This window comes from Amblyomma mixtum, chromosome 3 (genome assembly GCF_055824585.1).
Source record: "Amblyomma mixtum isolate Tamu chromosome 3, ASM5582458v1, whole genome shotgun sequence".
Classification (NCBI taxonomy): domain Eukaryota; kingdom Metazoa; phylum Arthropoda; class Arachnida; order Ixodida; family Ixodidae; genus Amblyomma; species Amblyomma mixtum.
This window is the reverse complement of record NC_143014.1, coordinates 100,008,127-100,030,206: the sequence shown is the minus strand read 5'-3', so window position 1 is coordinate 100,030,206 and position 22,080 is coordinate 100,008,127. Positions and strand designations below refer to the sequence as shown.

The following is a 22,080-nucleotide window of genomic DNA, read 5'->3' as shown; positions in this document are numbered from 1 at the left end:
ATCTCCAACCTGTCACTTATGCTCGAGCACCAGAGCGGATTTTAAACGCTCATATCAGGCTTGCCCAAATAAACCGAAACCTACTTTCCAAGGGGTGGAATCACAGGAGCGATGGGAGGCTTCTCTGCGCAGCTCACAGGCAGAGCTTCAGCTTTGCATCATGGCCTGGGCCTTGAAGGTTGCTGCAGCCAAACAGTGCCTGGTCACCTAAAGTGGCCTGAGGGCCGTCACCGACCTCTTCAACACCCCTTCACTAACCCTCACCTGATCCACTGAAGTGGGACTAATAAAGTTATTACCAACCAAGGGCTGTAATAGCCTTCCTGCCAACGCACTTCACCATGGTAATTTTGAACTGCTTCTTTGAACAAATAATCTCTGAGCTGTACACAAGCTTTGTTCTCAGTACAGGTAGGCCCTTTGTTATTGGAATGTGGTAATCTACTGTTGCAGAGCAACTTCGATTAGTCCTCAGTGTCCTTTCAGACATTTTCCGACATTTCAGCACCTACATCTGGTATGGTGCCCTTCACTGAACTGTAGATATCATATTTTGAGTGTACATAGAGGGTTGTCTATTTTAGTTCACAGTAAAGGAAGGTACTTTGAGAGTGAACGCATTTCATTGAGCATTACTCTCCTGCAGTGCGCAATAGTGGCATCACAGGGTCTTTATTGCATCAGTGTATGGTGTAAATGTTGCCTAACGGCATTGTGATCCACCCCTCAAAGAAAACCAACAATGGCCCTGATATGTATGTGGTCAGGAGTGTGCACAGAGGGAAAGTCATGCACTTGCACATCAGGCTAGAAACATGACTGAGGCCTCTTGTAGATTGCTCGTGGCGTGCACAGGGCTTGCCAAAACCAATCCACATCATCCAATGTTATCATGCTGCATTAAGAGACCTTTTGCTAGAATACCACTGCTTGTCTGTGATGCTGCCTCCCTCAAATACTGTGGGTCATGTTAGCCTTGCATTTATTGCCCCCTTTGTGTGTTATCTAGCTGCTGTGCATGCTTGTGCTTTTCTTGTTGTGTTGCTGTTCTTCCTTCTTAACTCACCGTTGTTTTTATTATCCTTCAGCTCCTTGACCTGACCCAGAGCCATGTTCAGGCTTAATATGACATGCGCACTAGATAATACGCATGTATGTGCATGATATGATAATAACTTGCATGCACGTTAAAGAACCCCAGGTGGTCGAAATTTCCGGAGCCCTTCACAACGGCGTCTCTCATAGCCTGAGTCGCTTTGGGACGTTAAACCCCAATAAACCAAACCGATAACTTGCATGAAGCAAATAAAGCAAGTGTCTTGCACACTGCATTACCTGTTTGTGATGTGGCATCACACTCCACCTTCATTATCCCCCTCTATATTCGTCCCGTTCCCCAATGTTGAGTAGCATATGTGAAGATATCTTTTTCCAGCCGACTTCACCTTTCTTGACATCACACATTGCCCTCTTACAAGGAATCTTGCTGCATTGAAAGGAGCTGCCTGGTGCTGCTGTGGATGCATTACTGTTGTCCTACAGCAAAGGAATTGTAGGGATGGGCATGACAAATTTTGTTTCACCTCTCACATTTTTGTGCGTACTTGCATCACACGAGTGGTGTACCTGCCTATATGCCCTTGGTAAGTGCTGTGTGCTCATTGTTAGACAGAATTAACGAGATTGAGGGCCTTTTCAAACATTGAAATCAAATAGCATTATTGAAAGCCTTTTTTTATTTGAATGAAATTATGTACCTGCCACTCTATGCCATGCATTCGTGAGGTGCTTTTATATAAAGTCCGTGAAGTCTGCTTGCAGGCAGGCTTAGTTAATGTTCACAAAGCAAAAGATGAGTGCCATGTCCTATTGAGAGTAAGTGAAACGCCAACACTGTGAAATACATGCTTCTGTTGACAGTGGACTTTTAGCTTTGTCTGCTTTTCTTTAAGTACTGGCGGGAAACAATATATCTCCCTATTTTGCTTTCGCATTTGACGCTTTTGATAATAAGACGTACGCGCTCATAGCGTTGCACTTGACGCGATTCGCAGTCGCGTTTCGTGCGCGGCCGCTTGCAAACGTAACCAAGGGTAGTGTTAAGGTCTATGCACGTGACACGGTGAGGTAAAGCTTTCCAACGCCACTGACGCGTTGAGGTTACGATCGAGAGCCAGCCGTTTCTCCGCCAATTCCTCTCCCCGTGACGCTGATCGCATCTCACAAGTACGGAGACGCGACACGCTACGCGATGGCTTCGGGCAATAAGCGTTCGCTTCATGCAGCACAATTACCGCTAAACTCTTATTTCCGTGACGACCGGCCACAGGGTCTTTAGCGTCGCATTCAGCACCATCACTGTGCGGCGAGTACGCCGAGACCGCCGCCGCAACGCAATTCACCGTCCATCTCTACGGCGCTACTTTGCTAACTCCCCTTCGGGCCGCAACTCGGCGGTGTTTTTTGTACTTGGCGCCAAGTAGCAGACGACACCGTTTATTTTTTTGTCATACTTTTTTCTTTATTCTTCAATGTCGTCATTACATTCTGCTGTTACGCATTTTCGGACCGCCCCGATTCACACGTCACGGGTACGCCCCGCTCATGGCGGATTGGCGAATATCGAGAATCGGGCCCTCGGTCTCGGCGTGACGTCACCACACTGCCGACAACGGGAGCTAAAAGCATTTCATGCTTAATACGGAGGAGGAAGCGGCATTCACAAGCACTTGGCTTGCGAATGCGAAAGCTGGCCGCTTGGAATCACGCTCCATCCTCAGTTCTTTTTTTCTCCATGGGTGCAGGTCATTATCGTCATCGTTAAAATAGTAAAATTGGTTGCATTAAAATTCCGGGACATTTTTTGACCCTTGTACAAATAAAAAACTATATTTGTGCTGTTTTAACACAAATTTTAATCTATTATACAAGAAGTAAAACTGTAAATATTTTAATCCAAGTCGATTCAATCTTAAGCCGTGGCTAGCCGTGGCCGTACGTGTTTTCCTTGTGCTGCGGTAATGGCCGCGGTTGTGATTGCGCTAGGCAGGCGCTGAACCAGGCGTGTTCGGTTGACGCAGGTAGCTCACTCTACCGAAGGTATGTGTTGCGCCGTTCATGAAATTGAAGAAATAATTGCATCATGAAAAAATATATTAATGGCTCCAGGTTCTTATAAAAAACAATTATGTCTTTCAAAAGTGCATCGAAACTGGTCATATCCGCAAAGCATCGTTCACCTGTTTAAAGTGCGCAGTTTGCTTACATTTGATAATTAAAGTAACGACTAAAACCGAGCAGGGTTGTTGTTGTGCTTTCAGGTATGGACAAAGTTTTGAAGAGAGGGGACAGGGTCTTGGTTTTGTGGGAGGGCCAGGTCGTTGCTGAGCGACTCAAGGATGTCGTCGAGAAAATTCAGTCTCTGATCCAAGATCCCAGCCTCTGTCAAGTCGAGAATGCACAAAAATTGCCCGAGTGTAAGTACTCTGTAACGCTCCATCTTTTTTACTATTTAGCGCCCACTATTTGTTATATGTGCTGTGCGTAACCCAACACAGTTAACGTTACCTGCCCTGGATGGATGATAATGGCTTTACCCTTTGTACCGGGCGGTAGCTTTCGCCACCTAGCCTATACTTCCCCCATTGTTAATTTAATTTTCTTTTCCCTTTCTTTCCCTTTCGCTCTTACAATATCTAATCTGTCTATCCTTTTCCCCTCGAAATTCACGCCTCCCTTGATTTCCGCCACCAATCCTCCAACCTCCCCTTCGTCAATGTCACGCTTTTCCCATCCACTCGCCCGTCCTCCCCAGTAAATCCCAGCGCTATCTCTATGGTCGTTGCTGCCCCTCTGGGAGGGCTGGGCGGAGTTCTGCGCACCTCAGAACCAGGTGTTCTATGGTCTCCGTTTCCGTTTTACAAGCAGAGCACAAAATATGTGTTGCTGTGATCACAGTGGCTAGAACGATAAATCAACGCATTTTATGTGTACTTTCAACTAGCAGTCGCATTCACACAAAGTATTTGAGAGAACGGAAGCGAGAGTGTACGATATTTGGTAACTGTGCCTCAGATGTGGCCATGCTTGGCAAAGAAATATACCAGATTAACAAAATTTTTGCTTCCAGTGTGGCCTGAATAGACGTTAAGGTATGTTCAGCCATCAGCCTTGTACATCGGTCTATTGAATTGGGAAAAAGTAACGGACAATTGGGTATTAATAAAGCTTGAACCAGCTCCGGGAGACTTGTAACTTGAGCATGTATAGGTGGGCTGCAGAAATACAGAAGTCAGCTTCCCTGTGACACAAAAACACTTAACTATGGCGGCACGGCTTCTCCTGTGGGCAGAAGTTGGGAGTGATTTCTATAGTAAGCCTTATGCCCTGCATGCACTTATATTCCCAGACAACGGTCACCCACTGCACGGGGACAAAGGCGTCTCCGTCTCTTTCCTGCCTAGCTTTGGCTGCAGAGCAACCGAAACCTTGGCATGGCTGCGTTTCATCCCCCGTTGCGAAGAAGTAGCTTTGGAGAACTGTGATTCATACCTTAATCGCGACGGCAGAACAATGCAGGAGCGTGAAGAAGACTCGCGGCATTTCTCAGACTGCAGAAATTACCAGGGCTGTACCTGATTTCTTGGCTGCACTAAGGAGTTCACTTGTGCAGGGAAGCTGGCTTCCACATTTCTGCAACCCGCCTATTTCTATCTGGCTACAGTGGTAGGTGGCAAAATTATGGCACTTTTTTGACACATAGTTATCTTTCTATTGTTTTGGGATCTGTGACAAAAACATTGCAGGTGCGAGTAACCGTTTGCTGTGGAATTTCCAGTGACTTTGCCTGTGAGGTTTTTGTTGCAGTTGTTTTACACTGCTTATTTAATTGTGCAACAAGCTCTACCATTCTTATCTAAATAACTGTTTATTTTAACAGATCATGTTTCGATGGAAATGAAATGCAAAAAAATGGCTGTATGCTGTGCCATATTATTGCTAGGTTCAACCCCAAATGGTCAAAATTAATCCACAGCCCTCCACTCTGGCACTCCCTCCTTCATTCCCTGGTGGCAGAGTTGAGGTATCCACCTAGAGTGACGCAGCTACTGTGCCTTTCATTCCTCATAAACAATTTATTATCATGTTATAGTCTTGGGGCCTGTTTGAACTCATTTCATGTAAGATGTTTCATAGGTTTAAAGGACTACAGACACCTAATTTTAGTTGCATGTTTTCTTCTTTCAAGTCAAGTTTATTTTCCTTTCAAGGTAGGAGGGGGGACAAAAAGCTGTACACACTGCTTGACAAGGGTCCCGCCACCCTACAGGTTGGCTGTAATGCAATTTCAGTACCGCATTTGTTACATGAAAGAAAGAAATATCTTATACATGTTATTATACAAGTGCAATATGATGGTGTGCAATCAGATTAATGTAATTACAGTTTACAAACACCCTTTCAGTTAGAAAGAAAACGTCTGCATGCCCGGTAAGTACAAGATGACAGACGATAAATTCCATTGCTGAAAAAACGGTGCTGGTCTTGATGCATATGACAACGAATTGATGCGTTAGACAGTATAATGTATGGATCACCGCGTGGTATTCATCTACAACTGCTAGATAATTTATAATTGGGTTTCTTCTCTCAGGCTGTTTTGGTTTCATCAATCGAACAGTAGCTGTGTTGGGCTTTAGGTCGTGTGAGGCACGAAAAAAAACTGCAATACTAACGTTGATACATAGTGTTAGTTCTCAACAACAGTTAAACTAGCCTGCTTCAAGAGCTGAAATTACAACAAACGACATAGCAGTTATATTGCCATTCTTGGTATCATAGACCTTTAACGTCAAGAGGCAGTTATGATATTGCAGTTGGTTTTACCATAACTTACCATTTACCATAAATGGTTTTACCATAATTAACTTATTCCTTGGTATAATGAGTATGGTAACAACTTTTGTACAGTAATTTACAAGGAAGTTACTTACTCCTTTTGTAATTAATTTCTGTAAAGTGGACCTTTCTTACACATGAAGAAAATGGGGCTACTTCTCATGGATGGGGAGATCGCAACACATTGGACAAAAAAAGTGCAAATAAATATTACATGTGTTTTCTGCTCACCAAATAGTAAATCTTGGAACAAGAACTGTCGTAGACATTAGTGGAATACAAATTGTTGAAGACATCACTGAAAATACATTGAGCCTTCTTTTGTTTCAGGGTAGCAAACTCTACAAGCATTACCACAAAATACAGTGGACGGTAGTCCACTTTGTCTCCCTATTTCAAGAGGTTAAGGCCTGATATGGGAAACATGGAACACATAATATCTACCCCCAAAGAGCACAGGACCAGGATAAAGATGCTTCTTATATTAGCAGCTGGAAACATGAGAGGCACCATTGTTCTCATTCTGACATGCCTAGTGTGAAAGAAAGAAAGAGTTGGTGGTGGTGGTAGGGAGGGGCATTTTTTCTTTGTCCTTTTTGAGGTGGCAGAGGACTGGCATCTTGCCAGCTTGTCACATTTATGTGTCTAGGACTGATGAAGCTTTTGAAAAGAAATTTTTTTGAAATTGAGAAGACAAAGTAGTAAAAGTAGGGTAAACAGTGAGGCAAACAGTAGGGTAAACAGCGGGGACAAACGATCTCCGGAGGGTGAGGGGACGCCATGCGCGTTTCCTGCAATTGCCTTTAGTACTCGTGGCTTTGGGGCGTTGCTGCAATCAAACTGCATTGATGACCTTTCAGACACCTTCAGGTATTGCAAAAGGAGTTTAAAAATACTTTCCTGAATGGTAAGGTTATTTTGAAGTTATGTTACTAGAGCATGACCACAAGAAAGAATCAGCAGTATCAGGATTCAGATTTTTATTCCACTTGGGCGAAAAGTGTGCGCTGTGCTCTCCTGTTGTGTCATGGTTTGTACAATGCTGCTTGCAACCGGAGGAAAATAATGTCGGCACAAAGTGAAAAGCACATGTGGAGAGAAAATAAAACAAATTTGTTCTTGTTCACCCATCTACAGAGCCTCCTGTCAGTGTGCTGCATCAGCTGCTATGCAGTGTTTTTTGGCACACTGTTGGCTTTGCATTACTCGTGTGAAGGGAGGAGGCAAATCGAACTAAGGGCTTGCCAAGTAGTTAGCACAGCATATGAAAATGTGTCCATGACTGTACTAACTTCTGAAGCATAGAGTCTCGTTTTGCAGTGGATTCTGTCATTGCACCTTTCACTGGTAGTTAGAAGTGACCTCTAGGCCTTTTCTTTTTTTCAGCCAAACACCCAGGATCAAGTTTTGATGCGACAGTGCTTGGTTTTGTTACACCACAGATGCGACCAAGCTCCGACACTCTCGTTAACATTATCGGTTTACTAAAGCCAAATGGAAAGCTTCTTGTCAAGCTAAGTGGTAATTCACATTGCATTGTTTTCCACATTGCTTAACTAGTCAAGAATGCATTGCTGACTTTGCGCTTCACCTAATTTTGCTGCTCCGTAGGCCCCTAGTGCTGTCTGGCTTCTGCTTTATGGCAGCACTGGTACTGTACTTTCCATTCATGCACTGAGTGTGGTGCACCACTGAAGTAAGCTTGTACTGGTTTGCTTGGTCATGGCAAGGATTACTTAATTGCTTATTAAGGAACAATGGTAATTTAATTAAACATGCCTTATAATCTTACCCCTGCAGCTTAGCTTGATGTGTACTGGATTATCCTGTCACTGTGATGGAGTGTCAGGTTTTATTTTATTTTTTATATATATATGTGTGCAGTGTATAATAGGTCCCCAATTATATTACAGCTCTGTGTGGTGGCTGTATTATACAGGTATTCATACTACATAATTTTTGGAATGCTAGTGGTATAGTAAAAAGAAGCCGTAGTTATTCGTGCTGCATGATGGTCCACTTACTGTAACTGAAGCAAAAGTTTGGCATTGCCCTCAAGCACTTGGCTACACCCACAGATCGATGGCAAATCGCAGAAAGTATTTTATGTCTAAGTGTGACTGACTGCATAACAACCAAACTAACCTTTCATAGCTTTCTTTTTAGTTGTTTTTTATGTTTAAGAACTTTCTTTTTAGTTAATCTTCTTTTTAATAACAAAAAACAATTGAGGTAAGTATTACATATGGTATTGTGTTTATGCGTGTGTTGGCTAGAGGTACAGCAATTCAAAGATTTTGTGAGGGTTATTATGAAGGTAAAGATACTAAGCTAGTGCTTATGTCCACTCATTAAGCCGCATGTCCGATAGAGTTCACACTCAAATGATTCAAGTTCATAACAATCTGGCTTTTCTCATGCATTAACTGGTTACATTGATGGACAGCTTAATTTTTGAGCATTTATTGTGTAACACAGTGGAAGTTTGTACATTTTTGCTGTTTAAAAAAGACTAGGCTGTTTATCTTTAGCTATAGTTACCTACTATTGCATTATTTGTAGCCTGATCAGATCGCTTTGTGGTACTAAATGGCAACTGATCATATGCAGGAGCCGACCTGGATCCTGGGAACCTAGTCTATAATTTGAAGTTGTCTGGCTTCGTTGATATTTGTCAGGTACAGTATTTTAGCTGGTTGGTTGGTTTATGCGGTTTAACGTCCCAAAGCGACTGAGGCTATGAGAGACGCCGTAGTGGAGGGCTCCGGAAATTTCGACCACCTGGGGTTCTTTAACGTGCACTGACATCGCACAGTACACGGGCCTCGAATTTCTCCTCCAAAGAAATTCAACCGCCGCGGCCGGGATCGAACCCGCGTGTTTCGGGCCAGAAGCCGAGCACCATAGCCACTGAGCCACCGCGGCGGCCTAGTAGTATTTTAGCTATTGTTCTGAGTGTGTACTTTGTCTTGTGCATTAGTACCTGGGAATATATTTTAAGTTCGCTTGTCTAAACTGTTAAATTATTTGTGCTTATATCATTTATGAAAACAATATGTTGTCTTTAGTACACGCTGCAGCAGTGGCTTATGTTGCTCGGCTACTATCATCGATCCTGTACCGTGCGATTTCAGTGCATGCTACAGGTGGTTGAAAATATCCGGAGGCCTCCACTATGACGTCCCTCATAGCCCGAGTCGCTTTGGGATGTTAAACACCATAACCAAACCTTTAGTCTAATACATCGCTGTCCAGGTTTGCCCACAGAGAAATAGCAATTTAGTAATGTGTTTGGTAGTGTCAAGTAGGATGGTGTGGTTACTCCATGGGGCTTTATGTAGTGTTTTAGTGATGTCCCTTAGTTTCTTTCTTTAGCCATTGAGTTACCATTTTCAACGCTTGAGCTAGGCAGGCATTTGCATGAGCAAAATTGAGCCATAGCAAAATTGAGCCATGAAACACCTCTGCACAGTTTTAATGCAGTTTTTCTGATTATTTCGCCCCATGTAATGAGTACACCCCGCATTTTTAGAGGTTTTTTTGGAAAAAAAAGTGCGCTCATTTTGTGAGTTGGTACATGGTCGAAATTGACAACATGATCATATTTTCCAACATTAAATCTGAAAACAAGGCATCTCTGCAGAGGAGTTTTCTATAAAAGCAAAATATTTCATTTCTCTTACTGCCAACGCACTTGTGGCACAGCATTATGCAGTTCAGTTTTGGCTGTTAGGCGATGTTCTTACATCTGTAACTTGTTTACTGTGGGCTTTCATTTGACCTAGCTGAGGCTGCATATTGCTATAATTCTTTCACGCGCTAAGTGAATATGCATCTCCATTTTAAAATCCTGTTGCACCTTTGGTTTTCGGACCTTGTGCTGTATATTTGTAGAGGCCAGACTTATCGCTTATTATTTCAGTTGTTTATGCGCTTTGAAATGAATTTGTGCTGTAGGCAGTTTAGGTAAGAGTTTTTCCTGCACCCTTTTTTTCCACAGCTGTACACTTGCAAGTATCGCCAGTGGAAGGGACTATAATGTTGATTGCAGATAATGCCATGTTCTGGTTACTGCACAGCTTAGTGTCATTTGCGTCTTGGATGGCGCTAGAGCTGGAACAGTTGCCACATTGTAAGCTTTTTTCTTTCAAAACATCTGCAGAACATCAGTGATGGAGATAGTGTGGAAATAACCTGTTCAAAGCCAAGCTACGAGATTGGTTCTTCCTCGAAGCTCCCATTTGCTGGGGCTACTACTGGGAGCCAGGAGCCTTCTACAGGTAGTATGATATTTAAATTAAGTAATACTCAGAGTAGGGGTGGTAAAGCAGTTTGGTTAGCCATTTAAACCTTTATTGTGCTCTTTTTGAAACTTTAGTGTCTACTTCTCTACATGTGTTCATAATAATGACTACACTTAACTATAAGCTCTTGTACATCAGATATTTTTTTAAATAAAATGCTCGCAGCAGCTGTTGTGGAAATTCCCACTTCCTTCAACCTGTAAACTTTCTGTGAAAGTACATTTCAGAAATGTGTACTTGCTAGAGCAGTGTTTGTGTAGGCAAAAGGTTTCCATAAAATAAGCCCGCTGTGTTGTTTGAGTGGCTGTGCTGTTTGGCTGGTGAGCACACGTTTGCAAATTCAATCTGGGGAGCAGTGGCCACATTTCAGTGGAGGCAAGATGCACGAGTGCCTATTTACAGAGATTTCAGTGTAGATTAACCACGTGTAGTCAAATCATATCTGGAGCCCTCTCTGTGGCATGTCTCGCAGACCAGTGTTGGTTTTACGTGTAAAAGTACATTCACTTATTTTTCTTACAGTGAGTTAATGTACTTTTACGTGTAAAACCAGCACTGGCTGCTTACATTAACTGGAGGCAAAATGCTAGAGGCCCTTGTACTGTGTGCTGCCAGTGCACATTAAAGAACCCCAAGTGGTCGAAATTTCCAGAGGCCTTCACTACAGCATCCCTCATGGCCTGAGTCGCCTTTGGGACGTTAAACCCCCATATTTTTCTTAAAGGGGCATTGCGGACAACTTCATCCAGTTTTTTTTTTTCTTCTTAGTAAAAATCCATTCTGTGGCTCTTTCTGGGTATGTTCATATCTGTCTGGCTGCAAAGAAGCAATTATTGCTTAGAAAATCGCATTAAAAAATTTTGCACCATTTAGTCCAAACTTACAATGTCTAACCGAAAAGGACTCCATGGTCAGCTTTTTAAAAGTGAATGGCATTGTCGCCTAGCCTCTTGGATCCATGCTCAAAAAAACTATTGAACACTGATGTTTAAAGATTGGTTGACGATGGCGACACCTATATTTAACCTTTTGGCCTTTTCTACCTTATGAAAGCTGAGTTTAACACTCTACATATGGTGAGAACAAGGTGAATATTGGTATAGAGACCCTTTCATTACGTAGCTAGTGCTTGTCATCTGGCACAGTCATTGTGGCTTTTATTTTTTTTTAGGAAAAAAAGTCCAAAAGGCCTAGCACTTGTCCATGTCTATCGTCTATTTGTCTGTATCCTATTTTTTTCACTACTGTGATGTGAACTACTATGTCTACTTTCTTGAGGCTCTAGTTCCTGTTTTGGCTAAGTGCTGCTTACTTGACATTTTAATTAAGTCACTAATCACTTGTGTTAGGATGATAAAACATCTGCAAATCTCACCTGTGTGGTTTATGCCCACCTTCATTTTTTCACTGGTAGATGTAGGAAAGATTTGGTCACTATCAGCACAAGACATGCTTGATGGTGATGTAGAGCTTGTAGATCCAGACCAGCTGATTACAGAGGAGGACTTCAAGAAACCAGACCCTAGTGCACTCAAGGGTAAGTACATACTATACTTATGCAAATAAATTTAAGCTTGAAGTAAAGATAGGCAAGCAAGGGTAGTAATGCTTCACCCATTTCTGAAAAAATTATTTCTTTTGAGAGCTTACACATAAAGCCTAGCATTCCTCACAGTTTTCAAAAGTATTACAAAATCCTTTGTTGCATTGTCTTTTTCTCTCTTCAGTGGCCCGAAACCTTTGCATTACAGAAAAGACTTCAGCTTCTGAAAAATGTGTGTGTGTGTGTGTGTGTGGGGGGGGGGGGGGGGGGGGGGGAACCTGTACATGACATCATAAATTGGCAGCTGCATCAAACCACTCCAAATTTGATGCATATGTTTCACACCAGGGTGTTCAGTGGTATCTGGCTCTTGGTCAGGTGGACAAAAGTGGGCATAATGACTCTTGCATGCACAGGGAGGTCGGTCCCCTTTAGCAGACAGGCCAAATGTCGTGTAAGCCATGGGCTCATATTTTGGCATTATATTATTCTGGTTAAACACTTTGTGTGGTGAAGATGCACCCAGTGTTTTTGTCTTTATTATATTTTTATTTTATCCTCCTCCAAGTACCTCAAGAGGGGAAGCTGCAATTTATTTAATATTGGTCACCGGTAGGTCATGTGACTAATCCTCTGTGTGGCACGATTACTGAACGGTGCTGTGAAGCCATGGGATAGCTCAGATTTTTTGCAGAGCCTGCGGAAAACGCACATGCCAGGCTGCTATTGCCATCTGTTGTCGGTTCCAATAAGTTGACTTCGCTGAATGCTTACTGATGGGTCACGCAGCTCCCAAAAAAATTTAAGGGTAGCCGATCAGTGGGCCACAACGCACAAGGATTATAGGCTGAAAAATTGCTGCTACAGTGAATGTGCTAAGGAATAGAGTCAATCTAAGCCCGTGCAATATACAAATTTTTATGCGAGCTAAAAAGAAATATATTTTCTTTTTTTCTGTGGTTCCACAGCAGCATGTGGTGGTGAGAAGAAGCGTCGTGCTTGCAGAAACTGCACGTGTGGTCTTGCAGAAGAACTTGACCGTGAAGCAGCTGCCATTCAACAGCCCAAGTCTTCTTGTGGAAATGTAAGTTGAGCGAGAAGTTGCATGGCAGCAATTTAGTGACCAGTTAAAATTTCTGATATAGCAAGATGTTGGAAATTTAACTAGGTATATATTGCATGCGAACCGACAGTATCTGGAATGCATACTTTATTTTTGTAGCACACAAAAACATTGTTCAGTACCATATTCTAACATATTTATTCCAATTTTTTCTTTTAGTGCTACCTGGGCGATGCCTTTCGTTGTGCCAGTTGTCCTTACCGAGGTTTACCTGCATTCAAGCCTGGTGAAAAAATCGTCCTCACCGAAGACCAACTGGCAGTTGACTCGGAACAGTTGAAGAAAATTCAGCTTAGATAGAAGATCGACTATGATGCCCACCATAGAACATTGCCAACAAAGCTAAAGCTGCGCTGGCATCTCAATTGTGCGATTATGGCTCCAGTTCACAATTGTGTGGTTCAACAGTGTCAACCTTTATCTCTTAGGTTCGAAAATTGCTGTGAGCAAAGCAGCTGTCTAGCTAGCATTATTGTGGCAAGTGAAAAAGTGCAGCTTTAAAAAATGGAATAAAGTCAAGGCAAGGAAGCGGCTAAAATTTGAAGGCCATGATTAAAATGAGGGCTGCTCGCTATAGTGCTCACCGTCTGCAATGTAAGTTCGGGAAGTTTATGTGACAGTATGTGCCACTGACAGTGAAGGGTACTAAATATGTGCATGTGTTTACTATAATTGGATACAGCTCAAGAACGAAATAGCAGATGCCCATAAAAAGGAGGTCCTCCAACCAGTGGCATTCATCGAGTTTCACAACACCATGGTTGATCCCCTTTCATCTGCCACACCCTGTGATTTTGCCCTAGCACGTACAAGATTAACCTCAACACCATCAGAATCGATCGACACCTTTGGCTGGAGAGCCTTGTTGCGAGGTACGGGCTGTGGACTCGGTGAAGACTAGGAAATGGGTCTTTATTAGAAGAATTTGACCCAAAAGAAAAGAGGCCCCAGGCCCTTGGAAGGTGCAGACTGGCTCCCCGAGCAGCTGCTCTCTTCCGCTGCTGGAGGACGACTCTCTCCTCGTTGACTCCCGTGCGTTCACTCCGCTCCCTCGAACACCGTGCCCACGTGATCAAGCTGCGCGTTCTCGGAAGGAAGCGTTCCTGTGCGCTGACGGTCGCGCTCTCGAACGCCGTGTCCACGTGTTCGCGTCCCTTGGCTTTTACGTTCGCGTTTTCGAACGCCGAGCATGAAACCCGCGTCCGCGATGAGGCCGGCACTCTGCGACGCCGAGTATGGGTCGGAACGCAACACAGCACAAACAGTTTCCGGATCTCTGGCCCACAGGCAAGCAGTGTCTTGCAACGTAACAAACTCCTCCCCCCGATGAAGTCCTTCGCCGAGGCTGCGTCCGCAGATGCAGGGTCGGGAGAAGACGCTCAGGACACCAACAGGGCAAATGCATGCGTTCACTTTGTGTATGCGCACACACACACACACACACACACACACACACACACACACACACACACACACACACACACACACACACACACACACACACATGTTCGCGGTAACCCCTGGCTGACGGTGCCCAAGCGACGAACGACTGCCAGACGGCGATTGCCAGAAAAACTCTCCCTGCTTGTTTTTGCTAATCAAGTATTCGGCTCACGTCAACACATGGCAAAAACACACAACAACGAAAACAACGCAGAGAGCGCCATCTCATTTTCTCGTAGCTTCGAATCCTCTACTCAGACCGTCCGCATTTCGGTTCTGAAGTCGAATTTGTACTCTAGCAACTTGGACTAAATTTACTTTGCGCTGTGCCCTGTCATCGCGGTGTCAAGTAATGGAACGAACTATTTCAAAGGGGTCACAAAAGAAAACGATAAGCACAAGTACCTCCTCTATTGTGCTCAGGGATTAACATTTCAGCCGTGCCCTTCGAGATCACGTCCGTCTGACCAATTCAGCTGCGGAAGCGCGACGAACGAACTCACCGCTAGCGTTGGACATTCCTTGACCACTGTCTTCGTCTCTGTGCCCTGTCCAGATACTGTGAAAGCCTCGGTAGCGCATGCGGTGCCGAACCCTATTATACAACAATGGTCTGCGAGCAATACGATTGCCTGTCCCCCCTTCACACTTTGAGCCGGCTGCACTATTCCCCTTCTGACCCGTCTGCTGACACGGCAGAGGCAAACGAGTTCCCCGTGCCTTTTCCTGTAGCCTGGCGCCACAAACTTGCTGTGGTAGCTTTCGACGTCCTCTTTTCCGGGTGATCGTCCCACACTCACTAAGGGTACACTTCTCTCCGGGTTGACGAGCAACTATCTCGCTGGCGTCGCAGCTACGCACTAACTCCACGCAAATGACCGCCGGACGTTTCACTGCCTCTGCGTTATGCGAGTCGTACCTCTGAGGATTGTCCTTTTGCGTTTGCGCGTCTGCTTGACTGCCTTTGAGCTCGCCTAGCTCATCTTTGCCATCCACCCTGCGGTGGGACCGTTCTGCACTGTTTTGTGCACACTTCTCAAGGCTACCCTCCGTTTCACTTTCGGAACTTATAGATTGAGGCGCATCTACTTCTTTTTCACGCACGTGCCACTTGGACGCCCGAACAAACTTCTTTCTTGTGGCATCACGCTTATCCAACTCGACCACGGTCTGGCGTTCCTTTCCTTTAAGCTTTTTGAAATCGTCCCCTGCCTTTGAGCCTTTTACCCACTGCGTCAGGTTGTCGTTTAAAGTGCACGCAAATTCCAGAAAGCTTTCATTCTGCTTTTTTCTGGATGTCCGAAATCTCCACCTGAACTCTTCTGTTGAGATCATGTACTTCGCGAGCAGGCTTGATTTCACCAGATCATAGTTACCCGCTTCACTAGAACTCAAGTGAGCCACAACCTGTGAAGCTTCTCCCGGGAGCAACGCCATCAACTTTTCTGACCATATGTCGCGGCTAATGGACTGTCTCTCGCACATCCTTTCGAAATTGACGATGTAGAGAGCAATGTCATCGCCTACTTTGAACGGCTGAAGCAAGTTCGTCATCTTAACATTACCTCCCTGAGGTGTGACGGCACTTTCACCCCATTCTAACCTTGCGCGTTCGAGCCTTGCCTTCTCGATTTCAAGCTCAATTCTTTTGTTCTCTCTCTCTGCTTCCAATTCCGCCTGTTTCTTTTCTTTCTCTTTCTGCCTTTCTCGCTCGTCAGCCTTCTCCTTCTCCACTTTGGCTGAAGTTACGCATCCTTCATTCCTGAGTGCTTCTCGGAGCATCTCAATTTCAAGCTGCAATCTTTTCAACTCCTGCTCCTGTTCCTCTGTTTCCCGCTTCTCTTGCTCTGCCGCTACCCGTTGCTCTTCTATTCTTTTCCGTTCATTTTCCTTCTGCACTCGGCATATCTTTTCCCAAGCCTCCGTTATCTCGTCCTCTTCAAACTCCCTCTCTTCAATTTTATGGCGAATCTCTGGCTTCCGCGTACGTTGGTTTACTTCTAAACCAAGTTCAGCTGCCAACAGCAGCAATTCGTCTTTACTCAAGTTCTTAATATCCATGGTTGGCGAGAGCCGACTACAAAATCTGCTAACTAATCACACACCCTGTGGTGAATAAATGCAGTCGATTGCTCAGTTAGAACCCAGTTCTAAATCCTCTGGCAATACGTAGTCGCTTCGGCACTCACCCAACCAGGAGCCCTCGATGGCCACCGTGACTTCCGAAGTCAGGAACTGCCAAGTCCGCCGATCCCAGATCGTCGTGATTGTCCTTGAGCGGTTGTATTCACGCCTGGCCCACACACTGCACTGCGACAAAGGTGACTCCCTGAGCCACATAGCGGAACTCCGTTGATCCCGGATCTTCGAAGACGCTCTCTCGTTAGCAGTTGTGCACCAGCCTTGTCCTTACCCCGCCGCCAAAGAAGCTACACCATGCAGCAAGTCCGGCGATCCCAGATCGTCGAGGTTTCCTTTGAGCAACTTTCTTCTTGCCTGGCCTTCATGCTGCGTTGCGACGGTGACTCCCTGAGCCACGTAGCGGAGCTCCGTTGATCCCAGATCCTCGAAGACGCTCTCTCGTCAGCAGCTGTCCACCAGCCTTGTCCTTATCCCGCCGCTGCCAACCAGTTTGTTGCGAGGTACGGGCTGTGGACTCGGTGAAGACTAGGAAATGGGTCTTATTAGAAGAATTTGACCCAAAAGAAAAGAGGCCCCAGGCCCTTGGAAGGCGCAGACTGGCTCCCCGAGCAGCTGCTCTCTTCCGCTGCTGGAGGACGACTCTCTCCTCGTTGACTCCCGTGCGTTCACTCCACTCCCTCGAACACCGTGCCCACTTAATCAAGCTGTGCGTTCTCGGAAGGAAGCGTTCCTGTGCGCTGACGGTCGCGCTCTCGAACGCCGTGTCCACGTGTTCGCGTCCCTCGGCTTTTACGTTCGCGTTTTCGAACGCCGAGCATGAGACCCGCGTCCGCGACGAGTCCGGCACTCTGCGACGCCGAGTATGGGTCTGAATGCGACACAGCACAAACAGTTTCCGGATCTCTGGCCCACAGGCCAGCAGTGTCTTGCAACGTAACAGCCTCCTTTGAAGGGCATCTGCTGCTTTGTTCTTGAGTTGTATCTGACTATAGTAGACTGCTCAAAAGTTGCAAATCACGCAAAGCAGCTCAAGGCCAGACATGCACTTGGCACCAAAGGGTTGTTTTCAGCATGCCATTCTTGTGCAGTTGAATTACAATGGACTGACTGAATAATGGAGCACAGCGTGTTTGAACACCCTTTGAATAAAGGCTCTGGCTCTTACTCTTGGTGTGCGAACTTAACCACATCTTAAGCTCTTGAGGCCTGAGCAAAAGTGCAGTTTGTCATTGCCGTATATCATATTTGTCTCAAATCTGACCTTTCCTCATTCTCTGTGCTATGGGATCCTGTGCATTTAGAGACATGAAGCAACGTGTTAGGACACATGTTCAGTTAAACACTACATATGTGACAATGTGTATTTAAATAAATATTACAAATATAGCATAGTGAATCATGAGAAACATGGGAAGTTATTTGGTCGCCAGGAGCAGAAAGCTGATTCAGGTAAAGCAACCACCTAGTAATGCTGTTCAAAGTGCCCTTTTTGTTGTGCAATTTGTGGAAACTTGAAATGCACCAGTTGTAAAAGAAGGCTACACACTATTACGTATCTGGAGTCTTTAAACCCCTAGCAGACTCGGATGAGCCTGGCTTGTCATAAGCTGACTGTCATTTCTGGCTCTTGATGAATCCAACTTTTCATGTGTTTTCTGGCACAGCGTGGTGTCCAGTTTAAGGCGAGTAGGGCTCGTCCAAAGCATTTTAACGCAATGGCATTAAGGCTCCCTTTCAGCAGAAGAGTGGTGTCGTTGCACCGACCCACATAACACATGGATCTGTGGAATGAAAGTGATTGAAAAACATGACATGTAATGTGAATTAAAGGTCACCGCATGTGTCAAATGATGTAACTTCATAAATGTAGGCATGCTTATCTGGAGTGGGTACAAAGATCTATATGTATGTCATGTGGTATTTCATGTAAAATAGTATCTTATGACTGTATGCTAATGAGTATGAGTGTAAATAGAGAGGTTCTAATTATGTAAGTGGTAATTAAGTGAGTAGCAAAGTGCATGCTGGCATTTCATACCGTCTTTGCTTGGCGTGGCCACTGGAAAACCCCCGCATGCTGATGTATGCCGCTGCCCCAACCGATGGCGCGCATGTAGTATAAAGTCTATAAAGTGCGGAACCTGCATCAAGAAGTAGTGTCCATGTCTGCAAAGTGATATGCAAAGAGCACCGCAGGCCGCTGAAGGGACCAGTTAATGCCATCACATCATACCCTTCCAGCGGAGCTTGTGTGTCCCCCAAATTTTTTTGGTTTGCGGACAGATAGGGGCGCAGATACTGAATGACCATTAATTTATAGAGAAGGACACCATTTCTGGAAAAAAAAATGTGCCCAAGGGGGTTAAAGATGTTTGGGCTTGAGTAACATCTCACGAGTCATTTCCATCGGGTCCTCCTCTATAACGTCTCTCGTAGTCTCATGCAGCTTTGAGACGTTAAGCTGCACATATGCAGCAGCAAATTCATATTAGCCGTAAACAAGCCATCTTTATTTGCTTAGGTTTTTTTTCTTTTTTGTCATAAAACATGCATACTATACAATGTTATTGCATAGCTCCCCAAAATTATGATTGCTGTTTTGTTGTCACAGCCTTCTAAATTATGGCTACTGATGTTGCTTTCTTGCTACAGACCCAGCAGTCACAGGTTGGCGAGACTTGCTCAAGTATTTGAGGGTTTTTCTTTAACATTTTTAAGTGTACATGAGAATTTATTAAAAGTTGTAGCATGCCAAAGAATAAGCCAGGGAATTCATTTCTGTGTGAACGTTGCCACTGTGGCAGTTCCAGTGCATAAACGGCACATAAAATTATGCACGCACAAGCGGTACTGGTTGGATGCTCTTGAGCAAGTTTGCTGGCACTCAGCAGTACAGGTGCCGTCAAAAGTAAATGGAAGGTAATATTAACGAAAAAATTTAATCATTGCCCACCCAATTCATGCATCCTTGAATACACATGTGCAGCCTAATTGTGATTTTGTGAACTGCACTGTGCACCAACAAACATTGACCATTATGCTTTAGATTTAAAGAAATTACATATTTTTGACAAAATCGCCTTCCATTTACTTTTGACGGCACATATATGTGCAGCTTTGATAAGGTTCACTCTTGTGGTATTGAATGTTTCTTATCTCTGGTTTCTCAGCAGAGGGAATAACCGTGCCTATAATTGTCTTTTTAGCTGGCAGTAACACCAAAGAATGTAGTTTCTGCTGGTGACAGTTTTTTTAGCCAGAATGTTTATTTTCACCTTTTATATTAGATGAAGGAGTGAACTTTTAGTGTGACAGAAATAGTGCTTTGTTTTTCCTTAAAAAAAGAATTGCTAACGGGACCAACAATGGTTGGTCATTTTCCCGTAAATTGATCAGCCAGTGAAAGATTACGGAGACATGTAAAGTTCTTGCATATATGCTCAATATACTTGTTATAGAAAAGTATAGAAAAAGCAAAGAAAGCTTGCAGCTAGGTGAACGAAGTGGAGCAGTCATTCAGCTCAGCTAATCACTTTGTTGCTTAATTCGGAAATTATGGTCTTGCTCGGGTACATGCAGCAGATCCGGTTCAGAGTAGCAAAGTTTGGCAGTGCTTTAATGCTACTCAGATTAATGTGAGCATAAGCATCTGACTCTTTCACAGTGTTGAAAAATGGAATAGGTCGATATTTTGCAATGTGTGTGTACTTGGACATACCTACTGCATTTACAAGCTTTTTACTTATGGAAAAAGCAAATTTCGGTCGTGTACTTACATTCAAGAGCAGGCTGTACATCACTCAACTGGGACTTTTATCTACACTCCAGAGCTTTCATTTGTTTACAAATGCAGAGACGAGAGAAAACCTAGGAAACTGCATCAGCACTTGTATTGCACACGGTGAAAAATAGCTGGCATGTCACTTTAATCATGCTCGCTTAAATATACTGATTTAACCAGTGGCCTGTGCCACTAAGCCGGTATGACCAAGTTAAGCCAACAGATTTTACTACGACAAATACAACTTGAAACTTTCGATCAAGGCGTTTACAGTAACTTCTCAGATGAGAAGTTGCACTTAAGTGTGGGAAATAAATATAGGCACATTTAAGGTGCTTTTTTTGTAAAGGAAGTGTGTCAAAATGTGCATGAAAAGCAGTGAGTAGGGTCTAGAGACTGAGTTCCAGTTTCTGGAAGCAAAAGGGTACTAGTATGTAAAATGATTTTTGGCATCTTTTCATCATATATGGAAAAATGCTGAAAAAAAGAGCAGCATACCGTGGAACACCACTCAACAATAGAATATGCACAAGTAACTGACTGGAACACTCACTACGGTATCCTGTTTAATTTGTTTGGAAGTTATTCGACTGAATATATTATTTGGAAAGGACCCAAATGCATTTATTCATATACCAATTTGTTTTAATTATAAGCGCTTCTTTTCGTCTGGTACTACTTTGTTCAAGGTTCAGGTTACTTATGGCACCAACTCCATACTAGCTAAAGTGCATGCTAGTGTTGAGCTGCTGCTTGTTGATGAACAGTCATTTTATTATGTCTCTCCAGAAAACGAGCGGTTTTGAAAGTATTTCCACTCCTTGATGACAATATTTTCATCCCCTTTACAGGCACTTTCATGTACTCTTCAAAGTTTGCTTGAATGTCACTGCATAGATAAAGCCACGACCATCTATAAAATGGTGCATGCAAAGCCACCCACACTTATTCTCTTTACTTGTTTTGCTGGAAGAATGTCTGCATGTATGAGCTCTCTCAGTTTTGTTGTGACACAGAGTTTGTGTTAATCAATGTAGATAGTTTATTGGTTTGTCTTGGCCAGGTTTTTCTTGCTTTGCATTTATATAAAACTAAACGAGTTTCCAAACTGTTTAGCTCATAAGAGAATTAAGCTTAACAGATTTCACCTTAAAGGAGTCCATTGCAGATTAAAGCAGGTTAGTGCCACTGTTGCCTCAGTAGAGAATTAGTTCAGCAGAGCTGTTAGTGGGCCAGCTCGTATTGCATTTATGACTGACCGCAGTAGTAAGGACAGCAAGGAGAAACTGAGTGCTTTGGTCCCATCATCTCTTTTTCCTTGTTTAAATTTGTAGTTCCGGAATAATATGAGTTCAGAATTGTCACCTTTTGTACCAGGCCTGTGCCCACAAGTGCATTACATCCTGTAGATGAGCCTAGCATGGTAACTACATTTGTGCCAGTGAAGTGTTATAGGTTCAATGCATTCACCAAACCTAGGACCAGATCATAAACCTGCCTAAAATGGCTCGTATTGAAAGAGCAGCCTGAGCAGAAGATGGTGCATAACACTAATATTAGCATATTCCAGCTGACATTGCTAGATGATCAGAAGCTAATGCAAGCTCATTAATAATTACAATCGCTTTATCTATTCATCTTAAACAAGCTTTACCACTTTCCTTGCTTCATGACAAACACCCTGAGTCTGCTGTTTAGCGCTGTTACTCGTGGCACTCTCAACAAACATCCAACTGTGCTTTGTGAAATTTAGGAGTAAAAAGCATGAAATTATATCAAGACTGGAGTGAATGGTGGGGCCCTTATTAAAAGTGGACTAATGAAAGCTAAAAAGCTAATAGGAATA

At 43.9% G+C, this 22,080-nt stretch overlaps 1 protein-coding gene across 3 annotated transcripts; it reads left to right on the top strand.

Moving 5' to 3' along the window:
- The first annotated feature begins 2,965 nt into the window (after positions 1 to 2,965).
- On the top strand, positions 2,966 to 17,674 carry CIAPIN1 (cytokine induced apoptosis inhibitor 1). 3 transcript variants are annotated; one of them, XM_089580414.1, is made up of 8 exons: positions 2,966 to 3,099; positions 3,321 to 3,476; positions 7,285 to 7,419; positions 8,509 to 8,576; positions 10,061 to 10,178; positions 11,617 to 11,739; positions 12,717 to 12,829; positions 13,028 to 17,674. In XM_089580414.1, exons 2-8 carry the CDS (start codon positions 3,323 to 3,325, stop codon positions 13,166 to 13,168), a joined length of 852 nt encoding a protein of 283 aa, XP_089436540.1. In that variant the 5' UTR covers positions 2,966 to 3,099; positions 3,321 to 3,322; the 3' UTR covers positions 13,169 to 17,674. The 3 variants fall into 3 exon arrangements, with proteins under 3 accessions (XP_089436540.1, XP_089436538.1, XP_089436539.1); XM_089580412.1 differs by having other exon boundaries at positions 12,714 to 12,829; XM_089580413.1 differs by having other exon boundaries at positions 2,989 to 3,099; positions 3,301 to 3,476; positions 12,714 to 12,829.
- The last annotated feature ends 4,406 nt before the right edge of the window (positions 17,675 to 22,080 follow it).